The sequence below is a fragment of the Pelophylax lessonae genome (assembly GCF_965119305.1).
Source record: "Pelophylax lessonae genome assembly, chromosome: 2".
NCBI lineage: Eukaryota > Metazoa > Chordata > Amphibia > Anura > Ranidae > Pelophylax > Pelophylax lessonae.
The window spans coordinates 739,649,356-739,673,108 of NC_138769.1; the positions used below are offsets into that span (position 1 = coordinate 739,649,356).

Below are 23,753 nucleotides of genomic sequence, written 5' to 3' on the forward strand. Positions count from 1 at the left end.
TTTATAGCTGGTTTGTCCAGTGGAAAGGAGTAACATTTTACTTACCCAATCTTTTCTCCCCAAGCAAATGCCACTCCCCCACGATCCAGCAGTAGACTGTCCATCGTCGTCCTCACATCAAGGGTTGTAGACCCTACTCTAACTTTGGACGTCAGGGGACTCCGGGCCACTACAGCATGGGGGGTGCAGAAGCTGCAGGGGCTGCTCTAGGGACCGCTCTAGTTGCAGGGAGGAGTGGAAGAAAAGCTAAATATATTTTCTTTTAATGTTCTCTACAGCAAAACGAGCAATTCCCCTTTGCATTGGTACACTCTTTATGCACCTTCCACTCCAATTCATGAGGTTACAGAGCGAACGCTCTTTCTGCAAGCCTGATCAGATCATATGTGTACTCTACATACCAAAGTAGTAACTCCTCTCAATCTAAGCAATCTAAAGTGAGATTAAGGTGGGGAGTGCCTCAAAGCCAGCTAAAATGTTACTTATGGACGCAATGCCCCTTGAAACCACAAGGCTGAAGAATAAACGTCAAAGTCTGGAATGTGGAGGACCAGTGGTCAGTATTTCCCCCCCCGAGGGCTACTCACCTTCCAGGCATCCAGAATAGAACTCAATAAAGAACTTGGTCCTGCTGGCAGTCTTCACAATGGCTTCGATGCTCTCGAACTCTATGTAGGCCTGGTCTGATGGCTTCAGTAGACCTGCATGGAAAAAAGAGTAAGCTCAAAGGATAACAACTCCTCCCATATGGAGTCAAAATACCTTCCGGATTTATCACCTTTCTTGGAGACGAACTGCGACGTCACGCCAACCTCGAATGATGCAAAGACGGGAGAATGGTCGCTGGTCATGATGTCATCGGTGCAACCTAAAATAAGGTCCAAGACTTCAAGTTAGGCTCACAGCACAGGATCACACAGAATAAATCTGCTCAAATAATAAATAAGAGAGACTACAGAGGAGATTTACCAAAATGGATGTAAGGACAGTGCAGGATGAAAGTACAAGTAGTTCTATTGAGCCTCCCAGCTTTCATCCTATTGCCAGAAGGAGCACTGCAGCAAGGCACCGCTTTTCGAATAGTGTCCCATCACTAGTGTCAGTGGGAGGAATAATGCCCCATCATTGGTGTCAGTGGGAGGAATAGTGCCCCATCACTAGTGTCAGCGGGAGGAATAATGCCCCATCATTGGTGTCAGTAGGAGGAATAGTGCCCCATCACTAGTGTCAGTGGGAGGAATAATGCCCCATCATTGGTATCAGTGGAAGAAATAGTGCCCCATCATTGGTATTAGTGGAAGAAATAGTGCCCCATCATTGGTGTCAGTGCGAGGAATAGAGCCCCATCATTGGTATCAGTAGGAGGAATAGTGCCCCATCATTGGTATCAGTGGGAGGAATAGTGCCCCATCATTGGTATCAGTGGGAGGAATAGTGCCCCATCATTGGTATCAGTGGGAAGAATAGTGCTCCATTATTGGCACAAGCGGGAGGAATACTATCTCATCATTGGTATCAGTGGAAGGAATAGTGCCCCATCATTGGTGTCAGTGGGAGGAATAGTGTCCCATCATTGGTATCAGTGGAAGGATTAGTGCCCCATCATTAATATCAGTGGGAGGAATAATGCCCCATCATTGGTATCAGTGGAAGGATTAGTGCCCCATCATTAATATCGGTGGGAGGAATAGTGCCCCATCATTGGTGTCAGTGGGAGGAATAGTGTCCCATCATTGGTATCAGTGGAAGGATTAGTGCCCCATCATTAATATCAGTGGGAGGAATAATGCCCCATCATTAATATCAGTGGGAGGAATAGTGCCCCATCATTGGTGTCAGTGGGAGGAATAGTGCCCCATCATTGATATCAGTGGGAGGAATAGTGCCCCATCATTGGTGTCAGTGGGAGGAATGTTGCCCCATCATTGGTATCAGTGGAAGGAATAGTGCCCCATCATTGATATCAGTGGGAGGAATAGTGCCCCATCATTGGTGTCAGTGGGAGGAATAGTGCCCCATCATTGATATCAGTGGGAGGAATGGTGCCCCATCATTGATATCAGTGGGAGGAATGGTGCCCCATCATTGATATCAGTGGGAGGAATAGTGCCCCATCATTGGTATTAGCGGGAGGAATAGCGCCCCATCATTGGCGTCAGTGGGACGAATAGTCCCCCATCATTGGTACCAGTGGGAGGAATAGTGCCCCATCATTGGTATCAGTGGGAAGAATAGTGCTCCATTATTGGCACAAGCGGGAGGAATACTATCTCATCATTGGTATCAGTGGAAGGAATAGTGCCCCATCATTGGTATCAGTTGGAGGAATACTTTCCCATCATTGGTATCAATGAAAGGATTAGTGCCCCATCATTGATATCAGTGGGAGGAATAGTGCCCCATCATTGATATCAGTGGGAGGAATAGTGCCCCATCATTGGTATCAGTGGGAGGAATAGTGCCCCATCATTGGTGTCAGTGGGAGGAATGGTGCCCCATCATTGGTATCAGTGGGAGGAATAGTGCCCCATAATTGATATCAGTGGGAGGAATGGTGCCCCATCATTGGTATCAGTTGAAGGAATAATGCCCCATCATTGGTATCAGTGGGAGGAATAGTGCCCCACCATTGGTGTCAGTGGGAGGAATAGTGCCCCATCATTGGTGTCAGTGGGAGGAAAAGTGCCCCATCATTGGTATCAGTGGGAGGAATAGTGTCTCATCATTGGTGTCAGTGGGAGGAATAGTGCCCCATCATTGATATCAGTGGAAGGAATAGTGCCCCATCATTGGTGTCAGTGGGAGGAATAGTGCCCCATGATTGGTATCAGTGGGAGGAATAATGCCCCATCATTGGTGTCAGTGGGAGGAATAGTGCCCCATCATTGGTATCAGTGGGAGGAATAATGCCCCATCATTGGTGTCAGTGGGAGGAATAGTGCCCCATCATTGGTATCTGTGGGAGGAATAATGCCCCATCATTGGTATCAGTGGAAGGAATAGTGCCCCATCATTGGTGTCAGTGGGAGGAATAGTGCCCCATCATTGGTATCTGTGGGAGGAATAATGCCCCATCATTGGTATCAGTGGAAGGAATAGTGCCCCATCATTGGTGTCAGTGGGAGGAATAGTGCCCCATCATTGGTATCTGTGGGAGGAATAATGCCCCATCATTGGTATCAGTGGGAGGAATAGTGTCCCATCATTGGTATCAGTGGGAGGAATAATGCCCCATCATTGGTGTCAGTGGGAGGAATAGTGCCCCATCATTGGTATCAGAGATGCGGGGGTCCTGGGGAATGTATATATATATATATATATATATATATATATATATATATATATATGTGCTGTACTCACCATATGAGTTACAGATGATGTGCGTCTCTGGGTAGGACTTCCACAGGATGCGGTCACACCAGGACGGGACGTTTGTACGCACCTAACAAAATCCAGAAACAAAAAAAGCTAAAAAATGTCCTGTAACTAGAAAGTACAATTATATATTAAAAAAGAATAGCGCACACATGCAAAAGAAATGACTATCAAATATGAAGACAAGCCATAAATAAAAATGGGGATTTGGTCCCACCATATGGCCATATCGTGCTCAAGCCCACCACTACGTCAGCTGACGTAGTGGTGGGCTTGAGCACGATATGGCCATATGGTGGGACCAAATCCCCATTTTTATTTATGGCTTGTCTCCATATTTGGTAGTCATTTCTTTTGCATGTGTGCGCTATTCTTTTTTAATATACATGTCGCTTGGTTCATAGCTGCACCAGCTTTAGAAATACATCTTCAGGGTTTGCTCCCCCAACGTTTTGCTTGTTTAGAAAGTACGATTGTCCTTGATGTGGTAGAGAAATAATAATATTACCTATAGATTGTATCAAAGCTGAGATTTAAATTTAACAAAGCAAGGTAGCCTGCTAACCTGTGTTGTCCGCCATTTAAAGAGAACCTGTCATTATCTTTGCAAACCTAATAAATCCTTGAGAGGTCATAATATACAGCAACAGTATCATTTCCCAGAAAAGCTCCATCTTTTATCCTTGAGCTCCAGTCAGTGACCTTACCTAGGCTGAGATGATGTCATCAGTCTGCTGCAGGAAGGAAGGAGCATTTCCTCAGTCTCCCCTCCCCAGTACAACTTTGTAACTAGCCACAAGGTAAGAGGCTGCAGCAGGGGCTGATCTGTGTCAGACATTTGTGAACACAGCCGAGAACTATACAAGCACCAGGATTTACAGGTCATCTCTGGGACAGCATGTCAGTCCAGGAAGTGCCTGGGAGCGTTACACTGCCTCATTACTCAGCATGCTGCACTAAACGTAGCAAATTATATGTGATGACAGGTCCACTTTGAAGCTGGAATCATTTTCAAAATGGCGGACATAATAATTTGACTAGAAAACAGACAATGTAACAAAATTAAAGATGGACTTACCCCGGTGGGCTTGTGTTTGTGCCACACATAGGTGTCCCGGGAGCCCCTCTCATAGCGGTAGGTGGGGGGATAGGAAATTTCTTCCTCACCTATACAAAGAGAAACAATCGGTTTTATCTTAGTGTGTGGGGGGTATACAGAGACTAATAATCTGTGAAATCCGGGGATCCCTGGTACACTAACATAGAAGGTGCCTTTACCTGTCGGGGTAAACCCACCCACTGTGCCACCCGCCAGGTGCAGGGTATGGGGTGGCCTAGGAGCAAATCGTGTCATTAACCCTTCAATGATAAAATATAAATCTCCTAGAATTCCGGATCTTATCACTGGTTTCCTGATCTCTTTATGTGCATTCAATCGCTTTGTAACATTATCTCAAGGCTGCAGCAGAAGAGGTCATAGCAGGAGAGGTTGTAGCAGGAGAGGTCGTAGCAGGAGAGGTTGTAGCAGGAGAGGTCGTAGCAGGAGAGGCTGTAGCAGAAGTGGCTTTAGCTGTAGGCTGTAGTAGGAGAGCCTGTAGTATGAGAGGCTGTAGTAGGAGAGCCTGTAGTAGGAGAGCCTGTAGTAGGAGAGCCTGTAGTAGGAGAGCCTGTAGCAGGAGAGGCTGTAGTAGGAGAGGCTGTAGTAGGAGAGCCTGTAGTAGGAGAGCCTGTAGTAGGAGAGGCTGTAGTAGGAGAGCCTGTAGCAGGAGAGGCTGTAGTAGGAGAGGCTGTAGTAGGAGAGGTTGTAGCAGCAGGAAGCTGTAGTAAGAGGCTGTAGTAGGAGAGGCTGTAGCAGGAGATGTTGTAGCAGAAGAGCCTGTAGTAGGAGAGCCTGTAGTAGGAGAGCCTGTAGTAAGAAAGTCTGTAGTAGGAGAGGCTGTAGTAGGAGAGCCTGTAGTAGGAGAGGTTGTAGTAGGAGAGGTTGTAGTAGGAGAGGCTGTAGCAGGATAGCCTGTAGTAGGAGAGGCTGTAGCAGGAGATGTTGTAGCAGAAGAGCCTGTAGTAGGAGAGCCTGTAGTAGGAGAGCCTGTAGTAGGAGAGCCTGTAGTAAGAAAGTCTGTAGTAAGAAAGTCTGTAGTAGGAGAGGCTGTAGTAGGAGAGCCTGTAGTAGGAGAGGTTGTAGTAGGAGAGGCTGTAGCAGGATAGCCTGTAGTAGGAGAGGCTGTAGCAGGAGATGTTGTAGCAGAAGAGCCTGTAGTAGGAGAGGTTGTAGTAGGAGAGCCTGTAGTAGGAGAGCCTGTAGTAAGAAAGTCTGTAGTAGGAGAGGCTGTAGTAGGAGAGGTTGTAGTAGGAGAGGTTGTAGTAGGAGAGCCTGTAGTAGGAGAGGCTGTAGTAGGAGAGCCTGTAGTAGGAGAGCCTGTAGCAGTAGGAGAGCCTGTAGTAGGAGAGGCTGTAGTAGGAGAGGCTGTAGCAGGAGAGGCTGTAGCAGGAGAGCCCGTAGTAGGAGAGCCTGTAGTAGGAGAGCCTGTAGCAGGAGAGCCTGTAGTAAGAGAGGCTTTAGTAGGAGAGGCTGTAGCAGGAGAGGCTGTAGCAGGAGAGCCTGTAGTAGGAGAGGCTGTAGCAGTAGGAGAGCCTGTAGTAGGAGAGGCTGTAGTAGGAGAGCCTGTAGTAGGATAGCCTGTAGTAGGAGAGCCTGTAGTAGGAGAGCCTGTAGTAGGAGAGCCTGTAGTAGGAGAGCCTGTAGTAGGAGAGGCTGTAGTAGGAGAGCCTGTAGCAGTAGGAGAGCCTGTAGTAGGAGAGGCTGTAGTAGGAGAGGCTGTAGCAGGAGAGCCTGTAGCAGGAGAGCCTGTAGCAGGAGAGCCTGTAGTAGGAGAGGCTTTAGTAGGAGAGGCTGTAGCAGGAGAGGCTGTAGTAGGAGAGGCTGTAGCAGGAGAGGCTGTAGTAGGAGAGGCTGAAGTAAGAGAGGCTGTAGCAAGAGAGGCTGTAATAGGAGAGGCTGTAGCAGTAGAGGCTGTAGTAGGAGAGGCTGTAGTAGGAGAGGCTGTAGTAGGAGAGGCTGTAGTAGGAGAGGCTGTAGAAGGAGAGGCTGTAGAAGGAGAGGCTGTAGTAGGAGAGGCTGTAGTAGGAGAGCCTGTAGCAGGAGAGCCTGTAGTAGGAGAGGCTGTAGCAGTAGAGGCTGTAGTAGGAGAGGCTGTAGTAGGAGAGGCTGTAGTAGGAGAGGCTGTAGCAGGAGAGGCTGTAGAAGGAGAGGCTGTAGTAGAAGAGGCTGTAGCAGGAGAGGCTGTAGTAAGAGTGGCTGTAGCAGACATTTGCGATCACAGCCACCAGGATTTACATGATTGTGCTCTAATCTGACATCTCTGTCCAGAAAGTAGATGGAGACCCTGGATGATGCCTGAACAAAGTTTGGGGCCATTATTTCTGCTTCTTGGGTGGCTATGCAGGGACCTACCTGTAGCCGTGTGCTCCCCTCACCCTTTACTGTGCACCGAAACACACAACCCCCTCAAAGCCCTACAAGGGCTTTGATTTACATCATCCCTGTTCTGTGAGATCCCCCCGAGCAAAACCTGTGCATTTCACCAATGTAAGGTCACAGCGTATTACCCTATTCAGAAATAATAGGGTTTAGGTCTGGAGACATGCTTGGCCAGTCCATCACCTTTACCCTCAGCTTCTTTAGCAAGGCAGTGGTCATCTTGGAGGTGTTTGGGGTCGTTATATTGGAATACTGCCCTGCGGCCCAGTCTCTGAAGGGAGGGGATCATGCTCTGCTTCAGTATGTCACAGTACATGTTGGCATTCATGGTTCCCTCAATGAACTGTAGCTCCCAGTGCCGGCAGCACTCATGCAGCCCCAGACCATGACACTCCCACCACCATGCCTGACTGTAGGTAAGACACACTTGTCTTTGTACTCCTCACCTGGTTGCCCCCACACACGCTTGACACCACTTGAAGCAAATAAGTTTATCTTGGTCTCATCAGAGCACAGGAGATGGTTCCAGTAATCCATGTCCTTAGTCTGCTTGTCTTCAGAAAACTGTTTGCAGGCTTTCTTGTCCATCATCTTTAGAAGAGGCTTCCTTCTGGGATGACAGCCATGCAGACCAATTTGATGCAGTGTGCGGCGTATGGTCTGAGCACTGACAGGCTGACCCCCCAACCTCTGCAGCAATGCTGGCAGCACTCATATGTCTATTTCCCAAAGACAACCTCTGGATATGACGCTGAGCACGTGCACTCAACTTCTTTGGTGGACCATGGTGAGGCCTGTTCTGAGTGGAACCTGTCCTGTTAAACCACTGTATGGTCTTGGCCACCGTGCTGCAGCTCAGTTTCAGGGTCTTGGCAATCTTCTTATAGCCTAGGCCATCTTTATGTAGACCAACAATTCTTTTTTTCAGATCCTCAGAGAGTTCTTTGCCATGAGGTTCCATGTTGAACTTCTAGTGACCAGTATGAGAGAGTGAGAGCGATAACACCAAATTTAACACACCTGCTCCCCATTCAATGATAAAAGAAAAGGAATTGGCAGCACTCCAGGTTGAGTCAAAATCCAGATTTATTGACTGGACATCCAAATATGACAATCGTGACAAGGTAGACGCGTTTCACACACTGACTGTGTGCTTAATCATTACTCCCCATTCACACCTGAGACCTTGTAACACTAACGAGTCACATGACACCGGGGAGGGAAAATGGCTAATTGGGCCCAATATGGACATTTTCACTTAGGGGTGTACTCACTTTTGTTGCCAGCAGTTTAGACATTAATGGCTGTGTGTTGAGTTATTTTGAGGGGACAGCAAATTTACACTGTTATACAAGCTGTACACTCACTACTTTACATTGTAGCAAAGTGTCATTTCTTCAGTGTTGTCACATGAAAAGATAGAATAAAATATTTACAGAAATGTGAGGGTGTACTTACTTTTGTGAGATATTGTATATATATATATATATGTGTGTGTGTAAATCCAGGAAGTGAACAGGCAGCAGCTTCAGCTGCCCACAGTTGAAATGGCTGCAGCCAGACTTAGTGGGTGGAGATTTCGGCAGCATATTTGGCAGACATAGAATCGCAGTATATATAAAATAATATGCAAAGTGATTGGAGGGAAGCTTCAGAATGGAGAAGATGTTTTTATTACAGATGATGTGAGCAGACTGCAGTTCCTCTTTAATGAGAAATGTCCCTTTTGCTGATATTGGCCGTCCTACTTGAAATATTCAAACTTCTGCCCCCCCCCACACATATTCATCCACCCCCACTACACAAACACCCCCCCCTCCCACTACATACACACCCCCCCAAACTACACACACATCCCCCCCCCTACATACTACACACACACCCCCCCCCTACATACTACACACACATCCCCCCTACATACTACACACACCCCCCCCCCTACATACTACACACACATCCCCCCCACATACTACACCCCCCCCCTACATACTACACACACATCCCCCCTACATACTACACACACCCCCCCCCCTACATACTACACACACATCCCCCCCACATACTACACCCCCCCCTACATACTACACACACATCCCCCCCATTACATACTACACAACCCCCCCACACTACACACGACCCCCCCAACTGCATACACATCCCCCCAAACTACACACACACACCCCCCCACTACACACATCCCCCCCACACTACACATACACCCCCCACTACATACTACACACACACATCCCCCCCCACACACTACACATACACCCCCCCCACTACACACACACACCCCCCCACTACATACTACACACTCACATCCCCCCACTACACACATCCCCCCCACACTACACATACACCCCCCCACTACACACACACCCCCCCCCCACACTACACATACACCCCCCCACTACACACACATCCCCCCCACACTACACATACACCCCCCACTACACACACATCCCCCCCCACTACACACACATCCCCCCCATACTACACACACACACATCCCCCCCACTACACACACATCCCCCCCACACTACACATACACCCCCCCCCCCACTACACACACATCCCCCCCCCACACTACACATACACCCCCCCCCCCCACTACACACACATCCCCCCCCACACTACACATACACCCCCCCCCCACTACACACACATCCCCCCCCCACACTACACATACACCCCCCCCAACTACACACACATCCCCCCCCCACATTACACACACCACCCCCCCATACTACACACACACATCCCCCCCCCCACACTACACATACACCCCCCCACTACACACACATCCTCCCCCCCGACTACACACACATCCTCCCCCCCCCACATTACACACACATCCCCCCCCCCCACATTACACACACATCCCCCCCCCACATTACACACACCACCCCCCCCCCCCCATACTACACACACATACACATCCCCCCCCCACACATACATCCCCCCCGACTACACACACATCCCCCCCCTACATACTACAAACACACACCCCCCCCCCCACTACACACACCACCCCCCCCCATACTACACACACACATCCCCCCACACTACACACACATCCCCCCCCCCCCCCAAGTGGTAATCGTCCTGTATTGCTGGACCTGTCAGGCACTCGTTAAGTGCTAACTATGCCCACCCATCCCCCCCTCCTCCATCCATGGAAGCCATACTATAGCTTTCAACAATGAAAAGAGCTCCATGAATGGAGGAGAGGAAGATGACTGAGAGGTGCCCCTCCTCCATTCACAGAGCCATAGTGCGCAGTCTATGAATAGATCTCATTGCTGTGTCCTGGAAGATCAGAAACTTACTAAAACGCAGGAATATCTTATTCTTCTCCTTCTCCAGGTTGAGTTGGTCCACCTTCAGCAACGGCTCAAACTCCTTCCGGCTGATGAAGTTCAGGATTTCCTACGAGGCCGGAAAACACGGCGTTAGCCCAGAAGAAGGAGACACACGGTGTGATAAATCAGAGGATTTCTGATACTGGAGACACGTTCAGCTCTTATTGGCAGTGGTAACCCAACGCATGAGACCGGGACACCCAGAACAGTCCACATAGAACTGGCCTGGCCAGGGTAAAGATGATGCCGGACGTCCTCCTCCAACCAGGAAATGAGGCGGGGCTCTATCTGACTTGCTTCTGATGCACATTGTGAGAAGCTCACTGTGTGCAGTGAAGTCAGAGGGGTAACTAACCTTAATATGAATGAACCCTGGTCCTACTGTCTATGACAACCTCATATCAGAACTACTCCCACCTAAGTGACTGAACCAAGGCGGGGTCCCGCACCAGGCTTTTTTTTTTTTAGGGAGAACGTGAGGGAACGCAGTTCCGACACCTCCAGAACATCCAGCCCTGAATGTATGTAATGGGGTATTTATCATATATTATTTATAATATTTATCATAATAATATAACAATATAATATTTATATTATAATATTTAGCATATATTAATATATAGAATACTTATTATTGTATTTATAATAATAATATCATATTATAACATTTATATTATAATATTTATCCTATATTAATATTTATATGTGTCATAATAATATCATATTCTATTTATATTATAATATTTATCCTATATTAATATTTATATGTATCATAATAATATATTCTATTTATATTATAATATTTATCATATATTAATATTTATTATAATATTTTTAATAATAATAGTAATAATATTAATATTATATTTATCATATATTAATATTTATATGTATCATAATAATAATATCATATTCTATTTGTATTATAATATTTATCATATATTAATATTTATATGTATCATAATAATAATATATTCTATTTATATTATAATATTTATCATATATTAATATTTATTATAATATTTGTAATAATAATAATAATAATAGTAATAATATTATAATATTTATCATATATTAATATTTATATGTGTCATAATAACAATATCATATTCTTTTTGTATTATAATATTTATCATATATTAATATTTATATGTATCATAATAATAATATATTCTATTTATATTATAATATTTATCATATATTAATATTTATATGTATCATAATAATAATATATTCTATTTATATTATAATATTTATCATAAAATAATATTTATTATAATATTTGTAATAATAATAGTAATAATATTAATATTATAATATTTCTCATATATTAATATTTATAATATTTATATATTATACATCCTAAGAACTAATGTCCATGGGATCAATGCTGTAATATAGGAGGGGGCCCCCCCGATCGCCACTGACAAAGATGGCCACCTCACCTGTACGTCCATGTCCAGGCGGTAATTCAGGTCCCCGAACCAAAAGAGGTGGGTGAAGCGCAGAGAGATATCGAAGGAGTTGAGCTGTTTGTCCCCGAGGGACAGGAGCCGCAGGATGTCCAGATAATTCTGGTTCCGCCTGGAATTCGGAGAAACAAAGGGTGAAAAAATGAGGTTTATTCTGCTTTTATTCGCCCTTCCATGGCTCCTCCCTCCCCCCTCATCATGACTCCTCCCTCCCCCCCTCGTCATGGCTCCTCCCCCTATCATCATGGCTCCTCCCCTCACAATGGCTCCTCCCCTAGCATATTGGCTCCTCCCTCCCTCATCGTGGCTCCTCCCCCTCATCATGGCTCTTCCCCGCTCATCATGGCTCCTTCTCCCCTCATCATGGTTCTTCCCCCTATCATCATGGCTCCTCCCCCCATCATTAACATAAACCTTTCCGTTTCATTACAGACCTTATTTGAATCCCAGTGACTTCATCACTGGGTCTCTGTGATTCTCTATGCCACAGGTGTCAAACACAAGGTCCTGTGGGGGTAAATGCGTCCCGCCAGAAGGAAAACGTTCTGGCCACACCTTAGGGGCAGTCCCAGAGGGTATATCCTCTCTCTCCCTGCTACAGGATGTTAGTTATGTCACAAAGCAGTGTCAGAGAATTTAAGCCAACCCAACTCAAAAGTAGAGGGGCGGGTACTGCGTCTGTCAATGAGCTTAAGAGAAAAGGATTTTACGGTAAGATTTTACAAAAATCCATTTTTCTCTGTCGCTCATTGACAGACGCAGTCCTCTTGATTAATATCAAATTGGGACGTCCCAAAGCAGTGCCACAAATGAGGGGTGGGAAAATGGAAATCAAAATCCAATCTAGAAGGCCCAACCAGAGCCAACCAGAAGTTTTAAAGGCTCATCAGACAAAAGGATGAGACTCAACTGAAAATCCAACAGAAAAAAACTCTCGAGGTAGACCAACGGTCTCCTCAAATTGCGGCCTGCAAAACCTTGCGGCCAAAAGAGGCATCCGCCGATGCCAACACATCAACTTTATAAAATTTTGTAAAGGTATGAACCGACGACCAGGTAGCCGCCTTGCAAACCTGGACCACTGACGCCTGATGGCGGAAGGCCCAGGAAGCACTAAGCGCCCGAGTGGAGTGCGCCTTAACAGGGAACGGGGGCTCCCGACCCTTAATAGAATAAGCCTGTACCACCGTCTGTCTGATCCATCTGGAGATAGTCGCGGCAGATGCAGGCAATCCCCTTTTTTGGGGCCATCCGTGATCACAAAAAGTGAATCCGTCTTACGAAACGAGTCCGTAGTTTTCAAGTATACCCTGATCGCCCGAACCACATCCAAGGAGTGTAACGCAAACTCCAGAGGATGACTGGGCTTAGGACACAAGGAAGGTAGCACAATATCTTCATTCAGATGAAACTCTGAAACCACTTTAGGAAGGAAGGATGGATTCGGAAGAAGAACCACCTTATCCCTATGAACCACCAGATATGGGGAACGACAGGATAATGCGGCCAGTTCTGACACCCTGCGAGCAGAAGTAATAGCCACCAAGAAGGCCACCTTCTGGGATAAAGTAAGCAAGGGAATCTCCCTGATGTTTTCAAAGGGAGGTTTCTGAAGAACCGACAGCACCAAATTAAGATCCCAGGGCGGTAAGGGCGCGCGTACTGGTGGAGCCAGGTGCCGCACCCCCTGGATGAAATTCCGCACCAAGGAATGGGTAGCCAAAGGTTTCTGAAAGAAAATTGCTAACGCTGAAACCTGACCCTTGATGGTGCTCAAGGACAGTTTCTGCTCAACCCCCTGTTGTAGAAAAGCCAAGATTCGGGTCACCGAATAGGCACGTGGAGGAAATCCAAAGGATTCACACCACGCAATATAAGACCTCCATGTGCGATGATAGACTTTTCTGGAAGTCGCTTTCCTTGCTTTAATTAAAGTAGGAATAACTGAAGCGTCCAGTGGGACTATGTCGCGGCCGACCCAGCGCGGAGCTAGGGCCTGCATGCGCTCGTAGGCTGACTGGGGTGACCACTGGATCTCAACATCCAGCCCGTCGCCCAGTATCAGCATACTTGCTTGAAGATCTCACAGGAACAACTGGAGAAAAAAAGCTGCCTAAAAAAAATTTTCTAAAAAAAAATCTTGCCAGGACCAAAGATCCCAGCAAGGAAGTTAGGTCCTTACTCCTAACTAGACAGAAAAAAACTAACATCCTGTAGCAGGGAGAGAGAGGATATACCCTCTGGGACTGCCCCTAAGGTGTGGCCAGAATGTTTTCCTTCTGCCTAGTGTCCTACTCCTGTAGAGGGCAGTATAACCCAATTTGATATTAATCAAGAGGACTGCGTCTGTCAATGAGCGACAGAGAAATGGAGTTTGACACCCCTGCTATGCAATGCAGGCAGATCGTAGATGGTGGGAGGGGCCAGCAGGGGGCGGTGCATAGCTTCCTGAACAAATCACAGCACCCGGCCTCAGTTCTGATGCATGCAGTGGGCGGGCTCTTAGGAGGAGCTATGCAAATCTCATAATTCCCTGATGGGTGTGGTGTCAGTCTGAGGGGGAATGGGCGTATCTAGACAGGATCTGGGGTGACAAGGTTCGCCAACACTGCCCTTGATGATGTTGTACGTCCTCCAGCCAGGAAAGGAGGCGGGGCTCTGACTTGCTGCAGCTTCTAATGCACATTGTGAGACGCTCGGAGTGTGCAGTACAACTGTGCAAGGCTGGAGGGGGGGAGGATTTAAAGGTGACCCGCCCACTCACCTGGCGGTCTTCTCATTGCCCGAGGTCAGGTGACAGTTCACAAAGCCGAACGACGTGCCGTTAAACATAAAGGATATTCCCACCGCACCTTTATTACCTGCAGGGGGAGACAGTGAGGTTAATACAGACATACCAATACCTGAAAATGCTAATAATCTGGCTTTCATGCTTTTATCAGTTGATGGCCCAAAACAAGCATGCAGCCAGTGAAGGCAGGACTCATGAACTGCGTACTTGTTTTGGGTCAGCGATATCTGAGGCCACCGGACACAGATCTCTGTCTTCTCTGTCTTCCTCCAGCAAGCCCCTCCCTCCACAGTTAACACCCCCTAGGGACACATTTAACCCTTTGTTCGCCCCAGTGTTAACCCCTTCCCTGCCAGTGTCATTAGTACAGTGACAGTGCATATTTATAGCACTGAATACTGTAGTAATGTCACTGGACAAAGTGTCAAAAAAGTCAGTTAGGGGTCCTATCTGTCTGCCGCAATGTCGCAGTCCCCCTAAAAATCGCAGATCGCCGCCATTACTAGTAAAAAATAAAAAAAAATAATAAAAATGACATAAATCTTTCCCCTAGTTTGTAGACGCGAGAACTTTAGCGCAAACCAATCAAAATACGCTTATTGGGATTTTTTAACCAAAAATATGTAGCAGAAAACAAATTGGCCTAAAATGATGAAAAAATTAGATTTTTAAATATTTTTTTATAGAACAGAAAGTGAAAAAAATATATATTTTTTTTCAGAATTGTCGCTCTTTTTTGGTTTATAGCGCAAAAAAAAAAAAAAAAAAAAATCGCACAGGTGATCAAATACCACCAAAAGAAAGCTCTGTTTGTGGGGAATAAAAGACATCAATTTTATTTGGGTACAGCGTCGCACGACCGCGCAATTGTCAGTTAAAGTAACGCAGTGCCGAATCGCAAACAAATGGCCTGGTCATTAAGGGGGTAAGTCGTCCGGTCCAGAAGTGGTTAGGGCCGCCCATTTAAATGTTGTGGGATATTCCGTGCGCTATGCCCCTCCCTAGAGGAACCCTTCCCTCTCCAATTAGTCATTTTATAAATGAATTGGAGTCAGTAGGTAAACTAAAGGTGCTTTTTGCTTTTTTTGGGTGTTTTTTAGGGCTATTAATGGCACCTGCTGAGGGCCCATTCAATCTGTGTTCTTCTAGGTCAGTGATGGTGATCTTTGGCACCCCAGATGTTTTGGAACTACATTTCCCATGATGCTCACCTACACTGCAGCCACACAGTGCATGAGCATCATGGGAAATGTAGTTCCAAAACATCTGGGGTGCCAAGGTTCACCATTACTGCCCATGTGTTACATTAAGGAAGCCCATTTAAATGTCATCAGATGTTCCGTGCGCTATGCCCCTCCCTAGAGGAACCCTTCCCCCTCCATTTTGCCATATCATAAATGAATTGGATTTAGTAGGTAAACTAAACTGCATTCTGGTGTTTTTTTAGGGCTATAAATGGCACCTGAGGGCCAATTCGGACCTTGTTTCAAGGGGTGTGAATACTTTTTCAAGGCACTGTATAAAAGGGAAAAATGGAGAGGGAATGGTTCCTCTAGGGAGGGGCACAGAGCCCAGAACATCCCATGACATCACTCATAACAGAAAACTGAGGACATCTTGTGGTGAAAAAGAGGTACTGATATACAAGACAGCTCTGAACTGAAGGTATCCATGGAGACATTAAATGAAATGTAAAGCTTGGGATTTGGTCTCTCACTCACCCAGAGTATTTGCGATTCCAGTCTTAACGCTGGACGTGCTGATGTGCGTGATTCGGTTTTCGTGTTCCGCCCGGACAAGGACGACGATTTTTATATTCCACAGGGACTGCATGGCTACCTTCAGAAAAGAAAAAAAAAGGATGAATTCTGCATTAATGAAGAGAAAACAATATTTTTACTTTATTCAGCCGATCGCTGTGGGGGTCAACGTTGTATCGCTGTGGCGTCACATGCGATGTTTTATCATTACAGTCATTTAACAAACAGCAACATTGTAACGAGATGAATAAACCCTTGTATGTAGGGATGAGTCCCATTATAAAGGTGTACGTAAACCGTAACAATCCATTTCTTATTTGCTTCCCTTTTGGTCTGTTAAATATCCCATTGGAAGCATTTTGTTCCAGAAGTACGTAAAAAAAAAAAACCTGTTGATCCTGCCAGGAATCCAGGGCTATCCCGTGCAATCTGCAATGGTATCTCAAGCATTATCAGCCCCATCCAGTTCTTACCTTATTCTACAAAACAAATGCTCCCTTCTGTTGTGGAGAAGGGAGGGTGGTGTTCTGCAGTTTAGAAAAAGACAACTGGGTAGGGCTGACACCACTCACACCACAACAGGGCTTGGGAGCGAAGTGCATTTCTGCAGGATCAACGGGTACTGCAGGCTTGAAACATGGGAAACGTGCATGTAATACAGAGACGTATTGTTTCTTATTTGATTTATTTATTTCACTAATTTACAGAATTCCAAAAATGTACACACTGCACATTAGTCCCCGCCCCCAAGGAGCTTACAATCTAAGGTTCCAACTAGGGGATGCACCGATATCGCTAACGGTATCGGTGCCGATACCAAGCATTTGCGTGAGTATCGATATTCGCGCAAATGCTCCTGATACCGATACTTTGCGGTGCGATTTGCATCAATACAAAATGAATGGGTGCCTGTCCAAATCTCCTGCGATTCCCCCCACTGCTCCTGTGTCTGTGTATAGAAAGGAAAAAGCGCCATCTAGTGGGCAGTTTAAAAAATAAATATATTAGAACCGATACTTTGCAGTGCGATTTGCGTCAATACACAATGAATGGGTGGCTGTCCAAATCGCCTGCGAGTCCCCCCACTGCTCCTGTGTGTGTGTATAGAAAGGAAAAAGCGCCATCTAGTGGGCAGTTTAAAAAAATATATATATGTATTAGAACCGATACGTTGTGGTGCGTTTTGCGTCAATATAAAATGAATGGGCGCAAATCGCACTGCAAATAATTGCACTGCTCCTGTGTGTGTGTGCATAGAAAGGGAAAAGCGCCATCTAGTGGGCAGTTTAAAAAAAATATATATTAGAACTGATACTTTGCAGTGTGATTTGCGTCAATACAAAATTAATGGGCGCAAATCACACAGCAAAGAATTGCACTTCTCCTGTGTGTGCATAGAAAGGGAAAAGCGCCATCTAGTGGGCAGTTTAAAAAAATATATATATATTAGAACCGATACTTTGTGGTGTTGATTTGTGTCAATATAAAATGAATGGGTGCAAATCGCACTGCAAAGAATTGCACTGCTCCTGTGTGTGTGCATAGAAAGGGAAAAGCGCCATCTAGTGGGCAGTTTAAAAAATGTTGGAACTCACAGTACGTATCTGGCCACATGCAAAATAATTTACATAGGTGTCCAAGTTAGCCGATGATAGCAAATCACGGCCACTGAAGGTGCTCACAGTGCTGGAGATGAGCAGGCGGTCCGCCCCTTAGCTGACATCACTTCCGCCCTATACCCACGACGTCCCAGAACTTCTCCTCCAGCGACCGTATTTGCTATCGTCGACAGACCGGGACACCTATGTAGATTATTTTGCATGTGGCCAGATATGTACTGTGAGTTCCAACATTTTTTTAAACTGCCCACTAGATGGCGCTTTTCCCTTTCTATACACACAGGAGCAGTGGTGGAAATCACATGCAATTCTTTTCAGTGAGATTTGCGCCCATTCATTTTGTATTGACGCAAATCGCACCACAAAGTATCGGAACTCGGTATCAGCGAGTACTTGACCGAAAGTATTGGAACTCGTACTGGCCCTTTAAAAGAATGGTATCGGTGCAACCCTAGTTCCCACCTTACATGCGCACACATACTGGAGGCAACTAACCAGCGTGTCTTCAACCACTTCCCGCACACCGACGCACCTGTACCTGTCCCTGTACCTGTACCTCGGATTGCAGAAGTGGTTGTAGCGGGGTGATCTGCAGCTGCAGGCGTCACCCCAGTACCGTTCTTTAGAGTCAGCGGTCGGCTTTCAGGAGATAACAGCTGATGCAGCTCAGCAGCCACTCGGCCATTATCCCAGCAAGCGGGAGTGGACATCCCCCCCCCCTCCTCCCGTCACCTTCTGTGGCTCTGCCCAGGTCTCCTGTCCCACCGGGAGACCCGAGCAACCAGCCAACACCTCTGCCGACTGGTTGGAGTCCCGAACAAAGCCACATTCAGCTATGATTGGGTCTCCGATGTAGTAGCCTGGAAGGGACGTCGTGCTAAAGGCGCCGAATTTAAAAAACTGTCAGTATTCAAAAATTCAGATTTCGGCATTTTGAATACATTGAAGTGCAGTGGAGGGGTTTGGAGTCTTTTAGACCCCCGGTCCCTCCATAAAGAGTACCTGTCACTGCATATTACTGTCACATTCCCCCCGATCCCTCCATAAAGAGTACCTGCCACTGCCTATTACTGTCACATTCCCCCCGATCCCTCCATAAAGAGTACCTGTCACTGCATATTACTGTCACATTCCCCCCGATCCCTCCATAAAGAGTACATGTCACTCCTATTACTGTCACATTCCCCCCCGATCCCTCCATAAAGAGTACCTGTCACTGCCTATTACTGTCACATTCCCCCCCGATCCCTCCATAAAGAGTACCTGTCACTCCTATTACTGTCACATTCCCCCGATCCCTCCATAAAGAGTACATGTCACTCCTATTACTGTCACATTCCTCCCCGATCCCTCCATAAAGAGTACCTGTCACTGCATATTACTGTCACATTCCCCCCCCCCCCCCTCGATCCCTCCATAAAGAGTACCTGTCACTCCTATTACTGTCACACCCCCCCCCCCCCCTCGATCCCTCCATAAAGAGTACCTGTCACTGTCTATTACTATCACAAAGGATGTTTCCAATCAACCTGGGTGACTGAGGACATCTTGTGGTGGAGAGGAGGTACTGCAGATACCATTCTGAATTGAAGGTGAACACTCAACCATGAGCTTTTTTTTTTTTTTTTTTTAACCTTCCAGGGGATTTTTAAAAACGATCACCCAGAGTTAGGCTTTAACCACTTGTCTATTGGGCACTTTCAACTACTTTCCTGCCCAGGTCAATTTTCAGCTTTCATTGCTGTCAAACTTTAAATGGAAATTGCGTGGTCATGTAACACTGTACCCAAACTAAATCGCTATCGTTTTTTTGAGACAGATAGAGCTTTCTTTTGGTGGTATTAAATCACCACTATGTTTTTTATTTTTTGCTAAACAAACAAAAAAAAGGCAGAAAATGTAAATAAAACTATAACATTTTGTAAATAAGCAATTTTTCTCCTTTACTGATGTGCACTGATGAGGCGGCACTGATAGACTGCACTGATGAGAAGGCACTGATGGGCAGCAAGGGTGGGCACTGATTGGCAGCACTGATAGGCACTGATTGGCAGCACTGATAGGCACTGACAGGCATCACTGATAATCAGTGTAGATGACCCCTGTGTGGATTGCCTCTTATCGGCTCTCCTCTCCTCACATGCTGTCAGCATTAAGAGAGGATTTCCGATAACCAGGAAAATGGGTTTTTTGACTTACCGTAAAATCCATTTCTCTTATGTTCATTGACGGACACAGCTCCCGATCTTCTTAACCATTGAGTTATACTGCCCCCTATAGGAGTAGGACACTAGGCAAAACAAAAGTCTGGCTACGCCTATGGACAGTCCCAGGAGGTATACTCCCTCTCCCTGCTATAGCCACCCAGTTTTGTTACAAGCAGTGTCAGAAGAATTATAACTCCACATAGGGGTGGGCGCTGTGTGCCTCAATGAACATCAGAGAAATTGATTAAATGGTAAGCCAAAAATCCCATTTTCTCTTGCGTTCATTGATGGACAAAGCTCCTGTCATTCTTGACCATTGGGACCTCCCAAAGCAGTATCAAACATGGGTGGGAAACAGCAAAAAATTCCCAAGGCTAAACATTAGCAAACTAGGCAACAGGGGCTCAACCAAAACAACTGGAGCCCACCTGGAAAAAAAAACAATACACCCTCAAAGAGGACTAGGTCCTCTTAAACAGAAGCCTGCAAAACCTTGCAGCCAAAGGAAGCATCCGCAGATGCCAATACATCCACTATATAGAACTTTGTAAAAGTGTGCACTGACGACCAGGTGGCCACCTTGCAAATCGGCATCACTGATGTCTGATGACGGAAGGCCCAGGAGGCACTAAGCGCCCTAGAAGAGTGCGCCTTGACAGGGAAAGGAAGGACCTGATCCTTGATGGAATAGGCCTGAATCACTGTCTGTCCATTTCCTCTGCGACTATTTCCAGATGGATCAGACAACCCTTTGCGAGGTCCATCCGTGAGCACAAATAGAGTCTGACTTCCTAAAAGATTCAGTAGCTGCCAGGTACACCCTAATTGCCCGAACTACATGCAAGGCATACAAAGCAATTTCCTTTGGATGTTTTGCCTGGGACACAGAGAAGGCAACACAATGTCTTCATTCAAATGAAAGGCAGAGATCACCTTAGAAAGGAATGACGGACAGGGGTGAAGCACCACCTCATCCCTGTGAACCACCAATAAGGTGAACGACAGGATAACGCTGCCAGTTCCAACACCCTGCGCGCAGAGGTGATAGCCACCAAAAAGGCCACTTTCTGGGGCAGCATAAGCAGGGGAATCTCCCAAATATTTTCAAAGGGAGGCCTATGTAGAGCTAAAAGCATCAAATTAAGATCCCAAGGCAGTAACGGAGCCCGCACTGGAGGAACTAAATGTCAGACACCCTGAAGAAAAGTATGCACCAGGGAGTTTGTGGCCAAAGGTAGTTGTAAAAAGACCACCAAAGCCGATACCTGGCCCTTGATGGTACTCAAGGCCAATTTCTGATCAACCCCCCGTTGAAGGAAGATTAAGATCCAAGCCACCGAGAAAGGGCGAGGAGGAACCTAAAGAGACTCACACCACGGAATGTACGTCTTCCACGTACGATGATAGATCTTCCTAGAAGTAGATTTCCTAGCTTTTAACAAAGTAGGAATCACCGACTCCGACAAACCTCTATCTTTTAGCACCTGGCATTCAACAGCCAAGCCGTCAAAGCCAGCGACTGTAAAGCAGGATGGAAGATCGGTCCTTGGGACAGCAGATCCTCCCTGAGAGGAAGCTTACAAGGGACGTTGGTGACTAGCCGCACTAGGTCAGTGTACCAAGCCTGGCGAGGCCAGTCATGAGCCACTAAGATGACCAGAATCCCTTCTGCCTTAAACCTGAGTAGGAGTCTGGGCAGAAGCTTGAGAGGAGGGAAGGCATAAATAAGACGATACTGACCCCACATGGCCACCAGCACGTCTGTGGCGTCTGCCAGAGGATCCCTTGACCAAGCCACAAACCTCTGCACCTTTCTGTTGAGCCGAGACACCAACACATCCCCCTCAGGGATGCCCCACCGGAGACACAGCTGATGAAACACCTCCGGATGAAGGGACCACCCAGAGCCACCAGGGCACTTCTCTTCCCCCCTTGGTGATCGACATAAGCCACGGCCATGGCATTGTCCAATTGAATTGTGCACTGGACATCCTTGAAAACAATCTGTCCAATGATCCAGACACAGTCTGACCGCTTGGAGTTCAAGGACATTGATCGCAATCTGGACTCTTCCAGAGTCAAGATCTCCTGAGCAAAATGCTTGCTGAGGATGCCTCCCCAGCCAAACAGGCTGGCATCCGTGGTGACCACTGTCCAATACAAGGGGAGGAAGGATTTGGCCAGCCGAAGGAGCAGAGAATGAAGCCACCATATCGGGAACTCCTTCGATCCCTGGCTCAGCTGGATATGATTGTCCAGAGACTGCAGAGTCTTGTCCAATTTATCCAGAATCGGGAACTTGGCAAGGGGGGGTGCCTACGGTAAGGATGGGAACCAGGGGGTCCGACCGTCCCAAGAAGGGGCCCACGTCCACCCCAAAACCCTCCAGGGGTAGTGGGGGGACAACTACTCCCCATACTAGGAACCAGGTGGGCACCGCTCCAAACAGATCCTCCTCTCCATCGAAATGGGGGGGGGGTGTCGCCAGGAGGAACGCTGCGACTCGGGCCGAGACCCGGTCGTATGTGACCTTGCGAGGTGTTTAACTTGCCAATGGGACTATGTCCCGGCTGACCTATCGTGGAGCCGAGGTCTGCGCTGGCCAGACTGGGATGACCCCTGGATCTAGATTATCCAACCCGTCGCCCAGTCTGGCAGTTGATAGTAAATCAAGGAGGAAAACATTTTCTATCTAAAAAAATTTCCCAGGACCAGAGATCCCAGCAAGGATCTAGGTCCTTACTTCTGACACAGCAGAAAAAAACTGAGTGCCTATAGCAGGGAGAGGGAGTATACCCCCTGGGACTGCCCATGGGTGTAGCCAGAAGTGTTTTCTGCCTAGTGTCCTACTCTTGTAGGGGGCAGCATAACCCAATGGTCAAGAATGACAGGGGCTGTGTCCATCAATGAACGAAAGAGAAATCCTGTTAACACTGCAATCAGCTGTCACATGGTAAAGAGCCGCTGTGATTGGCCCTTTACCCCAATCTGTGATCCCAGCCTTCTCAACTAATGGGCAAATCTGTTGTAATCAGCTAAGAGTTTTATAACTAGCCGAACGGTTACGTATTTGTTGGTGAATTTTATTGAGTCGAGCAACAGAACCCCCAATACATACCGGCCGGTAGTCCACTTCCGTGCACTCCTTCAGTGTCAACCGCAGGAAGTCCACCCACTCCTTGTCACCCACCGAGTTCTCCTGTGTCCCGAAGACGTAAATGTCGTGAGGAATGGTGACGGCCATCTCGTCCAGAGTCTTCCCCAGACCTTTAGAGCTGATCCAGGAAGTGATGTTTTTGTGTGGAGGGACACTTCCTACAAAAAGGGGGAAAAACATGCCAAATTATAGAGACAAATGACAAGTGACTGCAACACCCTCAACCACAGGGGGGCGCCATGCTGGCACTAAAGTGCTATCCAAATGCATAGTATGGGGCACTGTGCTATGCACGAGGGACACCTATATAAACAGAACAGGGAGGGTGCTATAAGCAATAATAGTTATAAACAGAAGGGGGGGGGCGGCTCTCTGTCATAGAGAAGAGTCATGAAAATGTAAACAGAAAAACAAGAGACTGCTATACAGGAATGACATATAAAAGCTGCAAACCGGTCAGTAGGAGGCACTGTGCTATATTAGACATTATGATAGGCTGCACAGTAGGGGGCACTCTTCTATATAAAATACT

At 46.8% G+C, this 23,753-nt stretch overlaps 1 protein-coding gene across 1 annotated transcript in view; it reads right to left on the bottom strand.

Annotated features, from left to right (window-relative positions):
• INPPL1 (inositol polyphosphate phosphatase like 1) overlaps nucleotides 1-23,753 on the bottom strand; it is a 156,567-nt gene that overhangs the window by 36,464 nt on the left and 96,350 nt on the right. The window contains exons 12-20 of the mRNA XM_082245938.1: nucleotides 23,183-23,379; nucleotides 16,200-16,317; nucleotides 14,452-14,548; nucleotides 11,661-11,799; nucleotides 10,183-10,282; nucleotides 4,454-4,542; nucleotides 3,361-3,442; nucleotides 779-868; nucleotides 588-701 (exon numbers count right to left, since the gene is read on the bottom strand). Of these exons, the coding sequence (XP_082102064.1) occupies nucleotides 588-701; nucleotides 779-868; nucleotides 3,361-3,442; nucleotides 4,454-4,542; nucleotides 10,183-10,282; nucleotides 11,661-11,799; nucleotides 14,452-14,548; nucleotides 16,200-16,317; nucleotides 23,183-23,379 (1,026 nt within the window). The remainder of the gene's footprint in view (nucleotides 1-587; nucleotides 702-778; nucleotides 869-3,360; nucleotides 3,443-4,453; nucleotides 4,543-10,182; nucleotides 10,283-11,660; nucleotides 11,800-14,451; nucleotides 14,549-16,199; nucleotides 16,318-23,182; nucleotides 23,380-23,753) is intronic.